The sequence below is a fragment of the Lytechinus variegatus genome, chromosome 13 (genome assembly GCF_018143015.1).
Source record: "Lytechinus variegatus isolate NC3 chromosome 13, Lvar_3.0, whole genome shotgun sequence".
Taxonomy (NCBI): Eukaryota; Metazoa; Echinodermata; class Echinoidea; order Temnopleuroida; family Toxopneustidae; genus Lytechinus; species Lytechinus variegatus.
The window spans coordinates 23,197,292-23,213,062 of record NC_054752.1 but is presented as its reverse complement, the minus strand read 5'-3'; the positions used below and the strand labels follow the sequence as shown (position 1 = coordinate 23,213,062).

At 38.2% G+C, this 15,771-nt stretch overlaps 1 protein-coding gene across 1 annotated transcript in view; it reads left to right on the top strand.

Annotated features, from left to right (window-relative positions):
• LOC121426463 (PDF receptor-like) overlaps nucleotides 1-15,771 on the top strand; it is a 53,687-nt gene that overhangs the window by 9,956 nt on the left and 27,960 nt on the right. The window contains exons 2-3 of the mRNA XM_041622781.1: nucleotides 4,391-4,501; nucleotides 4,934-5,064. Of these exons, the coding sequence (XP_041478715.1) occupies nucleotides 4,391-4,501; nucleotides 4,934-5,064 (242 nt within the window). The remainder of the gene's footprint in view (nucleotides 1-4,390; nucleotides 4,502-4,933; nucleotides 5,065-15,771) is intronic.

Sequence of the window (15,771 nt, the reverse complement as noted above, 5' to 3'; positions counted from 1 at the left end):
TTATTATATTCTGTAAACATGTTTATTTCAGCCAACGGCTGCCAATCATGTATTGCCAAAAATCATTACTATTCTATTCTTATTCCCTTTTCTCATTCTCCTTTCTCTTATTCTTCTTCTTCTTCATGACCTTGACCCCTTTTCACTACTTATTCTCCTTCTCCCCGTCTAACTCCTCCCTTTTTTAAATATGAATCGGTTCAAAATTGTAGGCCTATATGGATAACCCAAAGTGACGTTGTATTGGTTGTTATAGGGGAAAATAGCTTTTTCATCACCTAGTTGTATTAATGCAACCAACTTCATCATGCAGGGTGCTCTATGTGTTACTTATATGAACAGATGAAGTGACAGAGGGTGACTTGGTTCTGAGGAGGTCTTTACTGCATTAAGTATATAGTTGATAAGTCGTAAACGTTGGGACGGGACAAATCACAGACACCCACATCGACTCACCAATAAATAATAACGCGTTCACCATAAACATGATAAATATTGAAAAAAAAATAATATACACTGCAAAAGCTGTGGTGTTAAATCTGACACCAATTGGTGTTAATAGAGGACCACACCCTGAGGTGTTAAATAACACCCTAGAGATTGAACATAACACCAAAGAGTGTAAATGTAACAACCATAGGTGTAGTAGTAACAAACATAGGTGTTGTAATAACACCTATATGTGTAAAACTAACACCACCAATTTAACACCGCTGTAAAATAACTGGTGTGGTCCTCTATGCACACCAGTTAACACCACATTTTTTGCTGTGTAGGGTCTGCCCTTTCTAATGCGTGGTTCAGTGTCATTTTAATGCTTGATTTGTTAGAGTTGTCACATTATTTTGATTAAACCACATTATTTTACCTCCCGCTGGTTTTATCTTCATTTTCCCTGTTTATTATCGATCAAGATCATAGGGTGAGGAGAAATAAACGCAATAAATGTTATTGCTCTTTGGTTCATGCACTGTTGGGACTGTCGTGGACATGGCCCTCGGAATCCGGGGTGCTGGGGGTGCCTCAGTTTTTCATAGGCAGCACTCCCTGGTATTCTGGTAGGTGTGTCACGTTTCCGAAATGTACGGAAAACGACCAACATTGTCTGTTTAAACGTTTTTTGCTAGTCAAAATTGTATTGGACATAAACTACCTTCATTTTGTAGCAAAACCCTTTTTTTGGGGGGGGGGGCTTGTCAATTTTTTGGTGACCAAAACGACATTCCTTTTCTAAATGAAAACTTTTTTCCTTTTCTTCTCTTTTTTTTGCTCGTCCATTTTACTTCAGCAACCCCAGAAAAAAAAATGTTCCATCGGTCGTGAACAATTAAGGTTTTGGGGAGGGGAGTGGTTTAGTGTTTAAATTCGAATGGCTTAGAAACGCATTTTATTTTTAAATAAAACGTTATTTCGTCGATATTTTTTTTTATTCAATCAATATCCGAATTAATATATTGTTCTATATAATTCAACGAGAAAAAGGGGGTGAATGACCCCTGAGGAGCCCTTCTGACATCCATCTATGTTTCGAAGCTATCTATTAGACGTATCTTCGTGTGGGTGAGTCGGGCTATGTAGTAATGTTACTCAGATATCGTAAACATTATCATAAATCATGCATCACTGTCCTACAACCTCTTGTATATTGAATTATGATGAATGATACCAGATCATTCCTTATTCATTCCCTTCTCCGTTTTGGGTGTTATCCCCATTTTTTCGTCAAAAAGAGTTTGTGCTGCATGCCTTTGCGTCCATAACTAATCCGTGGGAGGGAGGGAGGGGAGTCTCGAATTCTCTGTGACCATATTTCATCTTTTAATGGTTTTGCTCTAGGATATGGTGGCTAAACCTGACAGTGTTCTCTTTAAACATTCCGGTGATCTAAAAAGTTGTTGGAACATTTTGTCAGAACCCGGGAGCCGTCATTGCACATGAATCAACGTTGTAGTCTATTTCATGTTCAGAGCTGTGTGACATTGCATTGTAAACATACCTTGTGAAGTGTTTCCCCCCACCATAATGTAAACCCGTAGACATTCTTGCAAACATCGCTAGAATGTTTGAAACAACAAGCAATCGGGATATATGTTTCGGATATAACGCTGTTGTTTTTTATTTAAAGATTAAAACCAGTTTCTCTGTTAATGCGTGTCATTATTTTCATGCTACCAAATTCGCATTTTTTAAAGAAAAAATGACAAATATGTACCTTGATAATAAGATTGGTATTGCTTTGGAAAGAGTATCATTGATTTTTACATCGCTGCCAGTAGAAAGGTAAAATAGAAGAGTAAGAACCGCGATGTGATTAAATTTGGCATTTACACGTACGGAAACACGGCACGTGAATGGACGGTCGTGAAAGTCTGTAACATTGACTGAGGCCAATAATGAAAAAAGAAATAATTCCTATTAATGCCCATTTACAGTAAAATACCATTGCTTAAATCATTCCTCTTCGCCCGCTCATTGACACAAAACTTTATCGAACCGAAATTTAAAAGTGTGCCGACCAGAACTTGGAATGTTTCTTTGAGTCACTTGCAAAGAGGCAAAATTTGAAGATGTACATGTACGTACTAGCAAAATAATCACACAGCCTATTACTACTCGACGTTGATCCTTCGTGAGACGTTAGAGGCACCAGCGACATATAAATCATAAATGTATCCTATGACAATTATTAAGGACATTAAATCTGGCAGGCGGAAGTCATAAAAAAAATACCCGAGCGTACATTATTATCGGATTGATCGTGTTCGCGCCGTTACACTTCATTTATTAATTCATACTAATCTCAACTACAATATGAGTACCAGGGTTGATAAAGAAATTTAAGGATCGGTTAGACATCCTTGGACTGGAAACATTAACATTTCGTGGGATTTTACAGGATAGTGGGACCTAAGTGAGCCCTAGAATTCCTTTCACTCAGATGCATTGAACCTTACGCGGTGAGCGGGAAGGGTTGCACCCCCCCCCCTTCGTTCTCCGAATTTTGTACAGTAAGATGGTCGCCTCCCGATGATGGACCAATGAAGTCCCTCGAACCACCGCATCCCAAGTAGATATATCAGGAGCGCCATCTCATAATATTTTAAGTGAATATTGAATGCGTCGCGGGATGAAATTAAATATTTTCTGACTTCAAAACAAGACCTATGGTACTTTTTTTTTAAATACAGATGAATACATGATGAAGAAACGCCCTACTTCGGTTGTGGACTAGCCTGCCGAGGTGCCGTTTCAATTACCGGCAAAACCCGAGACGACTTTTGCTTGATTAGGCATAATGTAAGAATATTGAGACTGTTCCGTCCGATTGAAAAGTGCCTGGTGACATCACCAGGAAAGAATATCATCCTTCAGGATCCATTTTGGCTTTTCTAATAGAGTTTTTCTTCAGATATTGCGTGTACTTAAGGTCCACTCCTGGCATTGGATTTTTATTGGGTTGAGTGGACAATAAAACCTACGCTGATTCGGCCGTGTCCATTGGCATCATATCAACTTGAACGTAAACGAGACGGGGGTGGGGTAGGGATGATGAGGCGAGGTCAGGGAGACTTGCGAATGCCGGCGCCGAGAGACGGGAAAGGGGACGGGATAAAATAAAGATACATGCCATCATTTATTTGAAAAAAAGGGGAAGGTTATTGCATGAGGATGATAAATGTGCGATTGGATAGAAGATGGAAAGGTGCATGGATAGGGGGAACTAGGAATGGGGCATAGGGAATTCAAAGTTTTAAAAGGGCGACGAACATGACGAAGGGAACCCGGGGGATCAATCTGCCAGTGATCGAGTAATTGAAGAGCAATGTTCAGCGGTTGCAATTTTAGGAAGATGTTCGTAGCCTCACGCATGAATTTACGAAACACTGGATCCTACCAAGCCAAATGTAATTCTCAGTTTAGTGAACATAATATCCAAGTTGTCGAATGATACTGTTTGTATAAGTTTGCCAACATGCCAATACAACCTCTGAAAAAAAAACCCGTTTGGGTTGCATTTTATTGTATCATATTCCATCGGTGTGTAAAATTATGGTTACAGCCGGATTAGAAGAAATTATATAAATTGGTTAATGGGCTAAGTGGCAAAGAGACTATTGAACTTAACTCAACAGCATTTGTTTAAGATATTAAACAGGTTTTTAAAACATCAAAACTATTGAAAAAGAAAGTTCTTTTGAAACTATTTTTAAATTATCAACATTTTAACTGTGTATGTATGGTTTAGTGCATGAACTACATGGATTAGACAATATTGGATCTTAAAACCAATCGGGCATTTTAGTCAAACCGATTTTAGACCGAGTGATAATCAACCACTCCTATCCCCACTTTCATGAACCCATTTTCTTTTTATTTCCTCTTCTATCAGGTTCACCATCATGCCTACCCGACTGGGACGGTGAGATATGCTGGCCCTTAACAACGGCTAGTCAAGAGGTCGAAATGGATTGTCCAGATAAACCATGGATAGATGCGTCAAGTAAGAGCCATTATAATTTATTATCATGATTACAGAGATTTTGTAACTTTTAAAAATGTTTATTAAAAACGTGATTGAAGAAAAAAAGCTACACAGTGCAGTTTTAGTGAATGATCATGATAGTGGTGGCATTGGTGATAACTCATTCTATTTTCAAACATTTATGACGTTGGGAATCAGACAACCACAAAGAAAACAAGTTTTAAAAAATATAAAGACAAAGCTTCTTCGAAGGGATGCAATGATAAAAAAGACCCTCATCAAAATAGAGGCTTTACATTTAAAGTTCAAATCTCCTTGGTAAATAACACCAAATATGCAAAAAATCAAATTGTTCGATCTAATAGCAAAATACAAAATTATTTGTTTATAGTTTTATTATTATCATTAACCTCCCTCTTCCTGTCTCCCCCCTCGCCCCACCTTATACAGAATCATTTTACAGGGCGTGTAGCTCCAACGGGACGTGGGCGGGGCCTGGACAGTACTCGGATTGTTTTCTCGACAGTCTCGTCACCAACCCGACGTTGTATCTTGCCAACATCTCAGACGCACAGCTACGGGTAATGTATATTATTTAGTATTGACCAATATGACGGGCAATATAAACACAAAATGTTCAACATGCTTCATACAGTGGATAGGATACATAATTGTGGTGCCATCGAAAAAAATAAATTATTTATAAGCGCATTATGTGCATTTTGTAAGCGCTTTATGTCGCTCTGAGCATTAACCGTTTGTTCCCTTGAATACTTTGAATCCACATGACAATTTCTAACTTTCAATTGTTCTGAAATGCAAACAATAAACTGTCCATTGTCATTATGCTCATAAACCATTCTCCTGGAAGCAAAAAAAAACTAAACGCCTTTCTATGATGTAGGGGTGGGCAGGGAGGGGGTTTGACGGAATAATAGTATCGGGGAAAAAATAAGATTCGCCTGATATTTAAAATTGACTTAGGGGAAATGGTACTTAACAACAACTTTAACATGTTTAAAAGAGAGATGCTCGATGTACCTGTATAATTTCGTCAATACAAACCTGCTCAAAACATGTTTGTGTTCTTAACATTTACGTTCATGACAAATATAATTTACAGCAGTGTGATGCATAAATCCGCGGCCATAAGCCCTTAAATCATATGGGATAACCTACGCCTTAAAAACTAATCACATTGTATTATTGACTAACATGGCAGCAGGGTTTAGCAGCAAATGAAGTTCAAGTTCCTTGCCGATTAGTGTAATGTCAAATTTACCATATTCCCCGTACAACATCACCCTCGAGCTCTTGCATGTTTTCTCAGATCTAAGAACGACATCTTGTCGCTGACACGTGCCCCTATAGTTTTTAAGACCCAATACCTAAATACTACACAAGATAGTCCACACTTCCAAAACGTAGCTGTTAAATTAAACACCATATCAATGTATAGGCATATGTCGCGTTCCCGAAGCAGATGTTGGAAGACAACCAAAGCAGATCTGGGCCCCGTTTTACAAAGAGTGAAGATGGATCCGATCAACCTCAACTGTATGGAAATTTGTTAAAGTCATACTTTCTCTACATGAACTTTGCTCTATGTCTTTTTTCTTTTAAACAAAGCGAAGCACACTAGATTTTCCCGAAAACAACGAATTTATGAATATTTCGCACATTTAGAACATATGAACGAAACATGTAACTTAGATGTTGACGTTGCTGGGTTTTTTATAGTTGTGGTAATCAGGTCAATTGTAACTTTTCGTATCGTAAGACGGGGCCCTGTTCATAAAACCCGTGGGAAATCATTGTTTGTTATGGTGTAATGGGCATGATTCCCATTGTTATGTCATCCATAGTGACGTCATATGGGAACCCCCATATACAGGCCGTTCAAACTGTCCCCCGTCACACGGGGAAAGGGGGGGGGATCTTATCTCTTGACGACCGACCGTCCATACATATCCGGTGTCCGGGAGATTGGCACCGGGGGATGAGTGGGCTAGGTCGTCGGCATGGTTACGTAAGGCCCGCCCGCACATGATAACGGGGGAAATGCAATTACTTGCAGTTGGCCGAGCACTATTGTCGATCGTGATCAAACTGAGCGGAAGCAGTTCTCTTGACACCACATTTCGCGCATGCGCACTTATGATTAAAACATGTGCGCGATCTCGGACTACGAGTCAAGGTCGCTTATCTTTCGAAAACCCTGGGGGATAGAACCGGAAGACGGGGGACGATCCTTCATACCCTTTTCATAAACCTATCCTCCAATTAGCCGCCTAAGAGTAATGCGTATAATTCAATAAAAATTGCGTTCATAAACTCCGAAAATAAGCCGCGTTATTTTTACGAGCGCCCGTCCTGAAAAAGGCGGATAGTCGCCATGACAACTGGACACGCCCCCTCCGATGCGGTTGTGTTGGAAAAGGGTGACCTTGTGACCGCACCATGGCAATTATCCGCATTATTTGGAAATGCGTTCATAAACTCAAAATCTTGTCCCGATGCTGCTATTATGCGGATAATAGCAGCATCAGAGTAATGCGGATAACTCTTGTCCTCCTCCAATTTTACGACCAAATTATGCTGCTATTAGCCGCCTAATTCATTTTAATGGGGTTTATGAAGACCGTCCAGACTGTCGATTTTCCCAGGGATGTCCTGGGTACCGGGGGATGTGACGGGGGACAGTCTTAACAGGGCATTTATTATATAGGAAAACACCAGTGATTAAACAGCACCAGATATGCTTGCTTTTGGCTAACACCAGGTTGGCATTCAAACAGCTTATTCCGAGTTAAAACAACGTTGGTTTGATTATAAGCTGGTGTTGTTTCAACAATTTCCCAGTATTTCACGCGCAATGCAAACAACTAGTTATTTCTCTCATTTTCGGCCATGGATTACCGAAAGCTTTATCCATCGATGTGCGTTATATCCGATAGCGGCTTCTATATAAAGCAATATATCATACCCAGCTACCTGATCTGCCAATTCCATTGCCTACTCTTTTTAGATACATGGTTTTTTTTTCATCGCCCTTAGAGCTCAGAACAGCATGCATACTGTCAAATTGACCCTTTTGGAGGGGAGGTGGGTCACGCGTTGCATTATTGGATACCTGGAAAACGATCAATTCATTTTTTCAAAAGCAATCTCACGGTAAGAGGAAACATAGCTTTTACTATGCAATAAATTGCAATTTCCCTTCGGATCATGTTGGGTAAAGATGGTTTATGAAGGGATAGAATGGAAATTATGATTGATGGTAATATCCATTTTGGTTCATTATAATGTACTTTGTTTCTTTATCAAGGTTTACAGCGCTTATGCCATCATCATGTATCATGCGTACTCTGTAATCCTGACACATAAGCTAAACGCTTCAAATGAAGTAAGGGGTCTGTAAGATCTACCAAGATTGTATGGAAATGGGAGCGACGCCGGGACTATTAGGATACAATGTGGGAAAACGTCATGGGACATTGTTAGGGATCACCAAATAGTGCCATGCAAATTAGATAATGCTCTTAGAAATATAGCTTCACTGAATTGTGAAAACTCTTATTGTTTAGCATAATGGTGTACTGTGGGAAAGTGAAAATTCGATCTCGATATTTTGGGAAACCAAATATAAATGATTGATGTGGAAATAATGTATGACCTTTAAATGCTCGTATGAAATCTTCCAGAGAATTCGATGCGATGAAAAAAAAATACTTTCACATGTTTCAGTCGAATTCAAATATGCATTATATTTCCAACGAGTTTATAGTAACAAGAAATCATCTTACTCTCTATACCTCTCTCTCTCTCGATATATATATATATATATATATATAAGGGAGGGAAGGGATTCGGTGCAAAAACAAGCCCTCCATCACACCACATTCGGGGTAGTCATGAGACTACCCTTGCATATTAACATTCCTCGCATATGTATCTCGACTGATGTATCTTCGTCACTACATACTGTTATCAATAATGTATGTTCATATCTTCATTAGATCAATGGGCAGAGATCGGGAGGGGGAGGGGTAGGGTAAAACCGAGATCCAAATTTCGATTTTAAACAATTATCTATGGAGGAGGGACTGTCTATTACCCTCCCCATCTCTTCTACATGTATCTATCTCTCTCTATCCCCCCCCCCCCATCTTACTGGATCTGACACTAAATCACTGTCTAGAAGAGATAATTTAAGAAATAAATACACATCCGTGGCTTTTCATGAAATCCTTTCATAATTCCGTACTCAAGGCATGTCGATGTCACCTGATCGATGCCACAAATCCGACTCTCCAAGAAACGACCTGTTGCACGTGGACGCGAGAAACCACAAGCGGGTGTATAATACATCTTTGTCAAACAATCCCTGATCGCAAGCATGGTGATCAGATTTGCTACCTTTGTCGACGGCGCGAAAGCAAATACTTAAAAAGGAATAATCCATTCCCTAACCATGACTGATCGTTTTTGGGAAACCAAAACCTATTATCAAGATCCAGAAAAAGTCAATGGAGTTCTACAGGGCTTATTCTTCATTTTCGTGAAGTAAATCTATGATTGCCAAGAGTATGTAAGTTATCCATCTCACACCTTTTGAAAATCAAGTGCCACGCACGCAAAATTGGAATACTGATCAGACGACATCTTCTTGTAACACAAAAAGCTGCATAGGTTACATTTACCCTTTTTTTTATTCATTTGTTATATTTTTTACTTATATTACTTTGGGCTTTTGTGGGAGTACTTATGCCTCTTGCAATAGGGCTTAAAGCAAATTTAAAATTACAGAGCTCTTTATACAGTGGAACGTAATTTCTAAGCGCTTTATAGATAAGTAATTACCAAGGTGATCTCAAGAAGCAATGAATTTTGGAAGAGTTTTGGAATTGATATGAATGTTTGTAATTGTCGCAATACCGTTGTAGCCATTATAGTAAATTCCATTGTACACCCTTAAAGTGTTTTCTTTAATGAAAAAAATTACGTTTCTCAACTGAAATTACAATGTTGAATCGTGATTTCCAGTTATTCATTCAATTATTCATTCATTCATCTATTTATTTATTGATTTATTTTTGTATCTGTGTATTCATTCAGTTATGTATTCATAAGATGACTATTTATTTATTCATTCATGCATGTTATTTATTTATTTTTGGGGGTATAACAATAAAGCAAAATGGTTTATATTTTAAACTTCATGTAGTGAAAACATGGAAAACGAATATAATGCTTAACGGATGGTACATTGCAGCTGTGAAATCGCCAACGCCAATTAGCACGCGTGTTTACTAACGTTCTGACCAACATGGCCAAATGATCCATTTAATAAAATAATGATTAGAATTTTCTTGTAATTCCAGAGGAATCTCCAATTTTATAACAGAATCATTGGGCATGTAATGTTCATTTCTCATGTTAATGCTTAAAACACTCATACTTATTTTAGATCCCCCCCCCCCTCTGTTTATCCTTAATGATTAACAGAATAGGAGAAAATTCCATTAGAGAAGGTCGCGCTTAAACGGCTACCCGACCAACATATGTTTTTGACCGGTTGGCCACAATGTCGCCATGCATAAAAGTATTCGTTTTTATTTTTATTAGTATTTGTTTTCCTTTGAAGAATATGTGCTTTGCTTACGGAACCTCTTTTTGTCTACCATAGAAAGTCACCTATTCTCGTTTTATAGGTATACATTCTACCTTTAAAAGAAATCATCGGTATTAATGATAAAAGCCAAAACTGACTGTAAACAGTTAAATAAAGATGCACTCCATTCACTAGACACAAATACCTGATGTAGCCCAGGGCACCCAACCTCTTTGCTTTCGCAATCGGCACCTGGTTTACACTCTTGAGCTTGCAATTCGAATAGGGTTCGGTGTATAAGGACATGGGTTCCTATATCGTTCTGCATTAGAGGCTTACCGTATAGATTATCTATATGCTTTCGAACACACCTGCGACGCCGAAAATGTCACGTGGCTATTATAACGGAAAAGGGTACTTGGAGAGCGAGTGCGTGTGTTTGTTGTTGTTTTTTTGTCTCGCATGATGTATGAAGTCTGAACGTTTTCAAAGAACTGAAAAAACATACTATACAGTGCGTATCAAAAAAAAGTTTACACTTTGAAAAAGCCCTGGGAATTTAAAAATATACAACATGTGGGTAATTTTTTTACATACAATCCTGGGTTTGGGTCTCATCTATCTAATGAAAGTAAAAGTTTTGACAGAATGTTACACTTGAGTGAGCACTGTCCATTTTTGTAAAGCTCGCAGAAATCTGTTTGCGCAGAAATGCCCGTTTGTACGCTGTATCAAGGGAAAGGGTGAAATCAAACTTACCCTGCGAAACATTTCTCATACATTTCCCTTGCACTTTTAGTCAATTAAAATAAAACGGATACATTCAAGCATTTTCTAACAAGTTTGCCACCCAAATTGAAATTTATCACTTAGTATACACAACTTTTACCCTTTTTGTGCCTGCTGGATCTGAGGATATAACTAAATCTGAACCAAAGTTTACATCAGACATCTCTAGCACTTTTTCACTAAGTTTTTATCATTTAAAGTGGGTTTACATTTCATTTTTTATTTAATACTTGTTTCTCCACACTTTTTCCAAGCTTGACAATGATTAACAAAATGAAAATCAAGCCTAAGCCATTTCATATAAATCACAGCCCAGTGTAAGCAAATATCGTCCCGATGGCCTCGGTGTGTGGGGGAGTGGGGTGTGGCGCAATGTACTCCTCAAAGTGGTTTCGGCAAAGAAACAAGTTAAATAGGTAAAAGATATCTTCAAATCAATTTTACTAGCTAAATTCCACGTGTTATTCATGAGTAAGGTCTACTTTTATTCGCATAACTATTTCAAAGTTCTGCGCAAATCATTTTTCACTAACTTTTCAAAAGTATGTGGTGCTCACTCAAGCGGAAATATTTTTCGACAGTTTTATCGTCATTTGCTTAAATGGGCCTGTACCAATGTTAAAATGTGGAAAAATCTTCAGGATATTACAAATGTATAACTTTACAGGATTTTTTCTAAGTGTAAACTTTTTTTTGATACGCACTGTAGAGTAAGCGATGTTTTAAAGTGTTTATTTCATAAACATATTTAGTTGCTCGGGGTCAATGCTCAAATACTGTAAAAGCGTCCTCCTTTTTCTTCTATGTGGCCCTCTCTTCTGCCTTTACCTTTTTTCTCTCTTTTTCTCTCCCTGTAATTCTCTTTCTAACGTACATGTACATATCACACTTTCTTAAGTTCTCCCACTATCGCTGTCCCATATTCTCCTGCTGCCTGTGTGTTTCTCACTCATTTTTCAAAATTATTTTACTTCATGCCATGAACCCACCCCACCTTCGCCCTAACTCATGCAGTCTCCAACTCTCATGAATTTTACTACGTAAGAAATCAAGGTTTTACATTGCAAGTACATTTTCTCCATCCTTATTTCTCGTAAATTTCCTTCATATTTTTGTTATCATACAGCCTGTACAATGCATAGGCCTCATTATCTGGTCCATAAAGGCAAGGCGCTTCAAACACAGCTCATAGATAAAGGCAATCAGATAAAGAGAATACTCTCTCTCTTCGTCCCCCCCCCCTCCCCCTCTCTCTCTCTCTCTCTCCCTCTGCATGTCAACCCACGCATGATAATCCACAATAAGATAAATCCGTCCAGGGTTTAATTCTTCTCGATGCGGGTGTTTAAAATGCTATTTGCATTCCGAAACTCTCAGAGTGAGAGCAAAAATGACAAGCAGCAAGGAAAGCTGATAGCATCGCTTCGTCGTCCACAGAGCCGAAGGCTACCCGGTGTGAGAAGGTCAGAATGGCGCCAGGCTCTCTGTTGGCCGGGCTGATAGCACCATGTGTGTTATGTGGGTATATATTGAGGTTTCCCCGTTGAGTGTTATATGCTTTACTGCTTATGACTTCGACATATCTATCTGAAATTTAAGTATTAGTTGAGAGTATTAAAGGGGACTCATATGTTTGGTTGCATTACCGCGCACCCTATTTCATGTACTTTATGGCCCGTATTCTGAAGTCGGGTTCAACTTAAACTCAGGTTTAAAGTTATGGTCGAAGTATGGGAAGCCAAAAGTATCAAAAATTTTATTCAGTTGTATGTTTCTTATGTTTAATGTGCTCTTTCCTGATTCATCGATAGTGAAGACAATCATCTATTTATACTTCCTAGACAATTATGAATGATTTGGTAGCCAAATGAACTTAAGTATGATATCTCTACTGTGAATTATGTAACAATTGGCTCTCCATACTTAAACCACAACTTTAAACCTGAGTTTAAGTTAAACCCGACATCAGAATACGGGCCTATGTGTTTATGCTGTACTGAAGATGACCAATATCAAAGCTAAAGGCAGCGATAGCCAATTGTAAGTTCGAAAACATGGTCAAATCAAAGGGAAAGATGATCAAATACATGTGTTCTTTTTTCTTTCTTCTCTTAGATGGGGCCGGAGTAAGAATGTTGAACTTGTCAACATGGCGTTTAGAAATTTTACAGAAATTGTATGATTGAATTTTGATAGACTCATTCGAATTTGCTTTTTTTTGTAAATCTTTGCAGCATAACGAATATTTGTAGAAACTTATGGATGGCTTGGAGGGGTCGGCAAATGCCCCCAAAATAACCCCTCCTGTACACAACCACAAAATACAAGGAGAAGAGTTGTAACACATCATATATTTCGAAGGCAGGGCGAATTTAGCAATCCCCTTACAATAAACTTTGTAATATCAACCAAAAACTATTCAGATTTAGTCTTTGGAGGAATATTTGAACAAGAGTTTCAGCAAGAAGTTGGATCCATTTGTGAGGTTCACGTTAGAATATGTCATTTTATATAAAAACAAAATATTGGGCCGTCCCGTCAAGAGATGGCCACTGCACCTCATTCATTCAATGAGTATTCAATTTGAACACACTAATCAAAGTAAAAATAAGTACTAAAATACAAGGTTGTCTATTTAGGAAGCATACCGGTACATTCATTATAATGGTGATTTGTTAAGCCGCGAGCCTCTCGATTCAGAACGATTGAATTAGTGTGGTTTCGATTATCATAATTAGAAATCGGTAAATCTTAGAGGAAACGGCATCGAATATGCGTATACCATTATTGTTTTTTATTTTGTCTCTGTCTACTTCTTTCTTAGAGTTTCTAAAAATAGAACTCTACCCATATTTTAGTTTTGTTTTCCCCACAACCGGTTCCCATTAATTTCAATAATTTTATTAGAATCAGTTTGCTATACTATGGACATTCGCTCCATGGGACGAGTATTACTTGTTCTGCATTACAAAATGATATCACCGAAGAGACACATTATTTAGAAGACGCAATCATGGCAATATGAAGAAAGGGGATGAGAGTTCAGCTGTAAAGTGTTTTGATTTGTTTTTTATCCTTTTTTTTACTTTCAACAATTAAAAAGAAGAGAAAGTTTCACTCTTTCCGCCTAATTCGAAATATTATTCTTATTTGTTGAAACCATTTCAATCTACAAAATGTACTAAAATACAAAGACATTTAAAGTTTCTAAATAAATTACAAATTTAACGCACGACCTTCAGATCACGAGGCGTGTGTAAGAACCGTTAGGCCAGAACGCTTTACATCATGTGTATAGGAAGCTACAATATAAAATTGAATAATGTATAAACTACATTCGCCATTACACTTCCTCGGCTTGCATCGGCGTGAATGGGGGTTATTAATTATCGATTTGACTATCGATTCTTAGCCTTCGCTTGTTAGAATTTTGTGCATTGTGGAGACGTGTCACAAGATGATTATGCATGGAAAGCGATGCACTTCTTTTTATCGCGAAATTTATTTCTCCAGCTGACCTGGCGGTTTGGCAATTATTATTACAGTTGAATAATTATGCAATTTTAGTGGGTGAATGACGTTGGGTATTTTCACTTTAGGGGTATTCACCCAAAGTGTTTGAATGACAGACCATATAGGAGGAGGAGAATTTAGCTTTTTGAAACGTTTGTCTGTGATTATTCATTCTAGATTAGGTTTCGATCTGCATTTATCTTAGTTATTTTCCAGGCATATATATATATATATATATATATATCTACATATATATATATGTAGGAGAATGATGGTGATGATAGAGTTATGCCTATATGCATATCGTTTCCTTGGAGGGTCCGGCCAGACGCATAACAATTTTGAAACACAAATCAAACTGAGTGAGGGGGCGAAGCGACCAAGCTTGACTAGAAGCACTTTTGCATTTTCAAAGTGAAATTGATGAAATTGCGCACACTCTGGTTGAATGAAAAATGCCACCTACACTGAGTGCGGTCATGATACAGCTAATTGTCTCGGCAGTGATCGTGAGTTCTACGGAGGTGGCAACAGTATTTCATGTGAAAAGTGAGAGGCTTATTAAAAATCTAAGCTTGCAGTGCCTCTCATAAGCACAAGGAACGTATTCGTAATCATAAGAAAATGTAAAATTGACCGTAGGGCTTTTTGGAAAAAGGGAAGGAAATATGAAAAAGTGGTGCATAAATGAAATAAAGTGCTAAGGGAGGTCTCTGTTCAAGGCCATGGCCTTTGATATTTCAATCTAGGTTTAATGATCATTAATCATACCAAAAAAGTGGTGATAAATATCTGACTTTCAAAGGATGGTATTCGCTAATTTGTCAAAAGCAATCGTGCTGTATATTTGATTCCTTCGAAATGTCAATTGTTCGCAATCTGATTCGATTTCTCCTCATGTAGGGGCGCCATCAGAATATTTTGAGGGAAGGGGTAGGCCCAGGACGACATTAACGTGGTATTATTTTTTTCACCAATTCAAATAATGGGGAAGCGTTGATGTACTTTTTCATATTCTTCTCTCATCTTTTATCTGTTTGTCCTCCGTTTCCTCGTTCTTTTACATCTACCCTTTTTAAGGTCATAGAGGGCGGTCCCCCCCCCCTCCGTTGCGCCGCCTCAACTTCTCATATTGTCGCTTTTATCTTCGTCATGTTGGTCCATAAATCATAGATCATACTACATGGATAAGTTAATATATCCGCTTGATACCGACATCAATAACTGAAAGGGGCCATTTAAGACATGTGTTTTTCGCCAAAAACCCCCGATTATCCGACCAGTCACGACCTCACCCTCGTTTTCTTTTTATATTTAATTTCTATTGATCTGTTATCTGCCCTATCGTTTGGTTGAGATGGGAGAGCTCGAT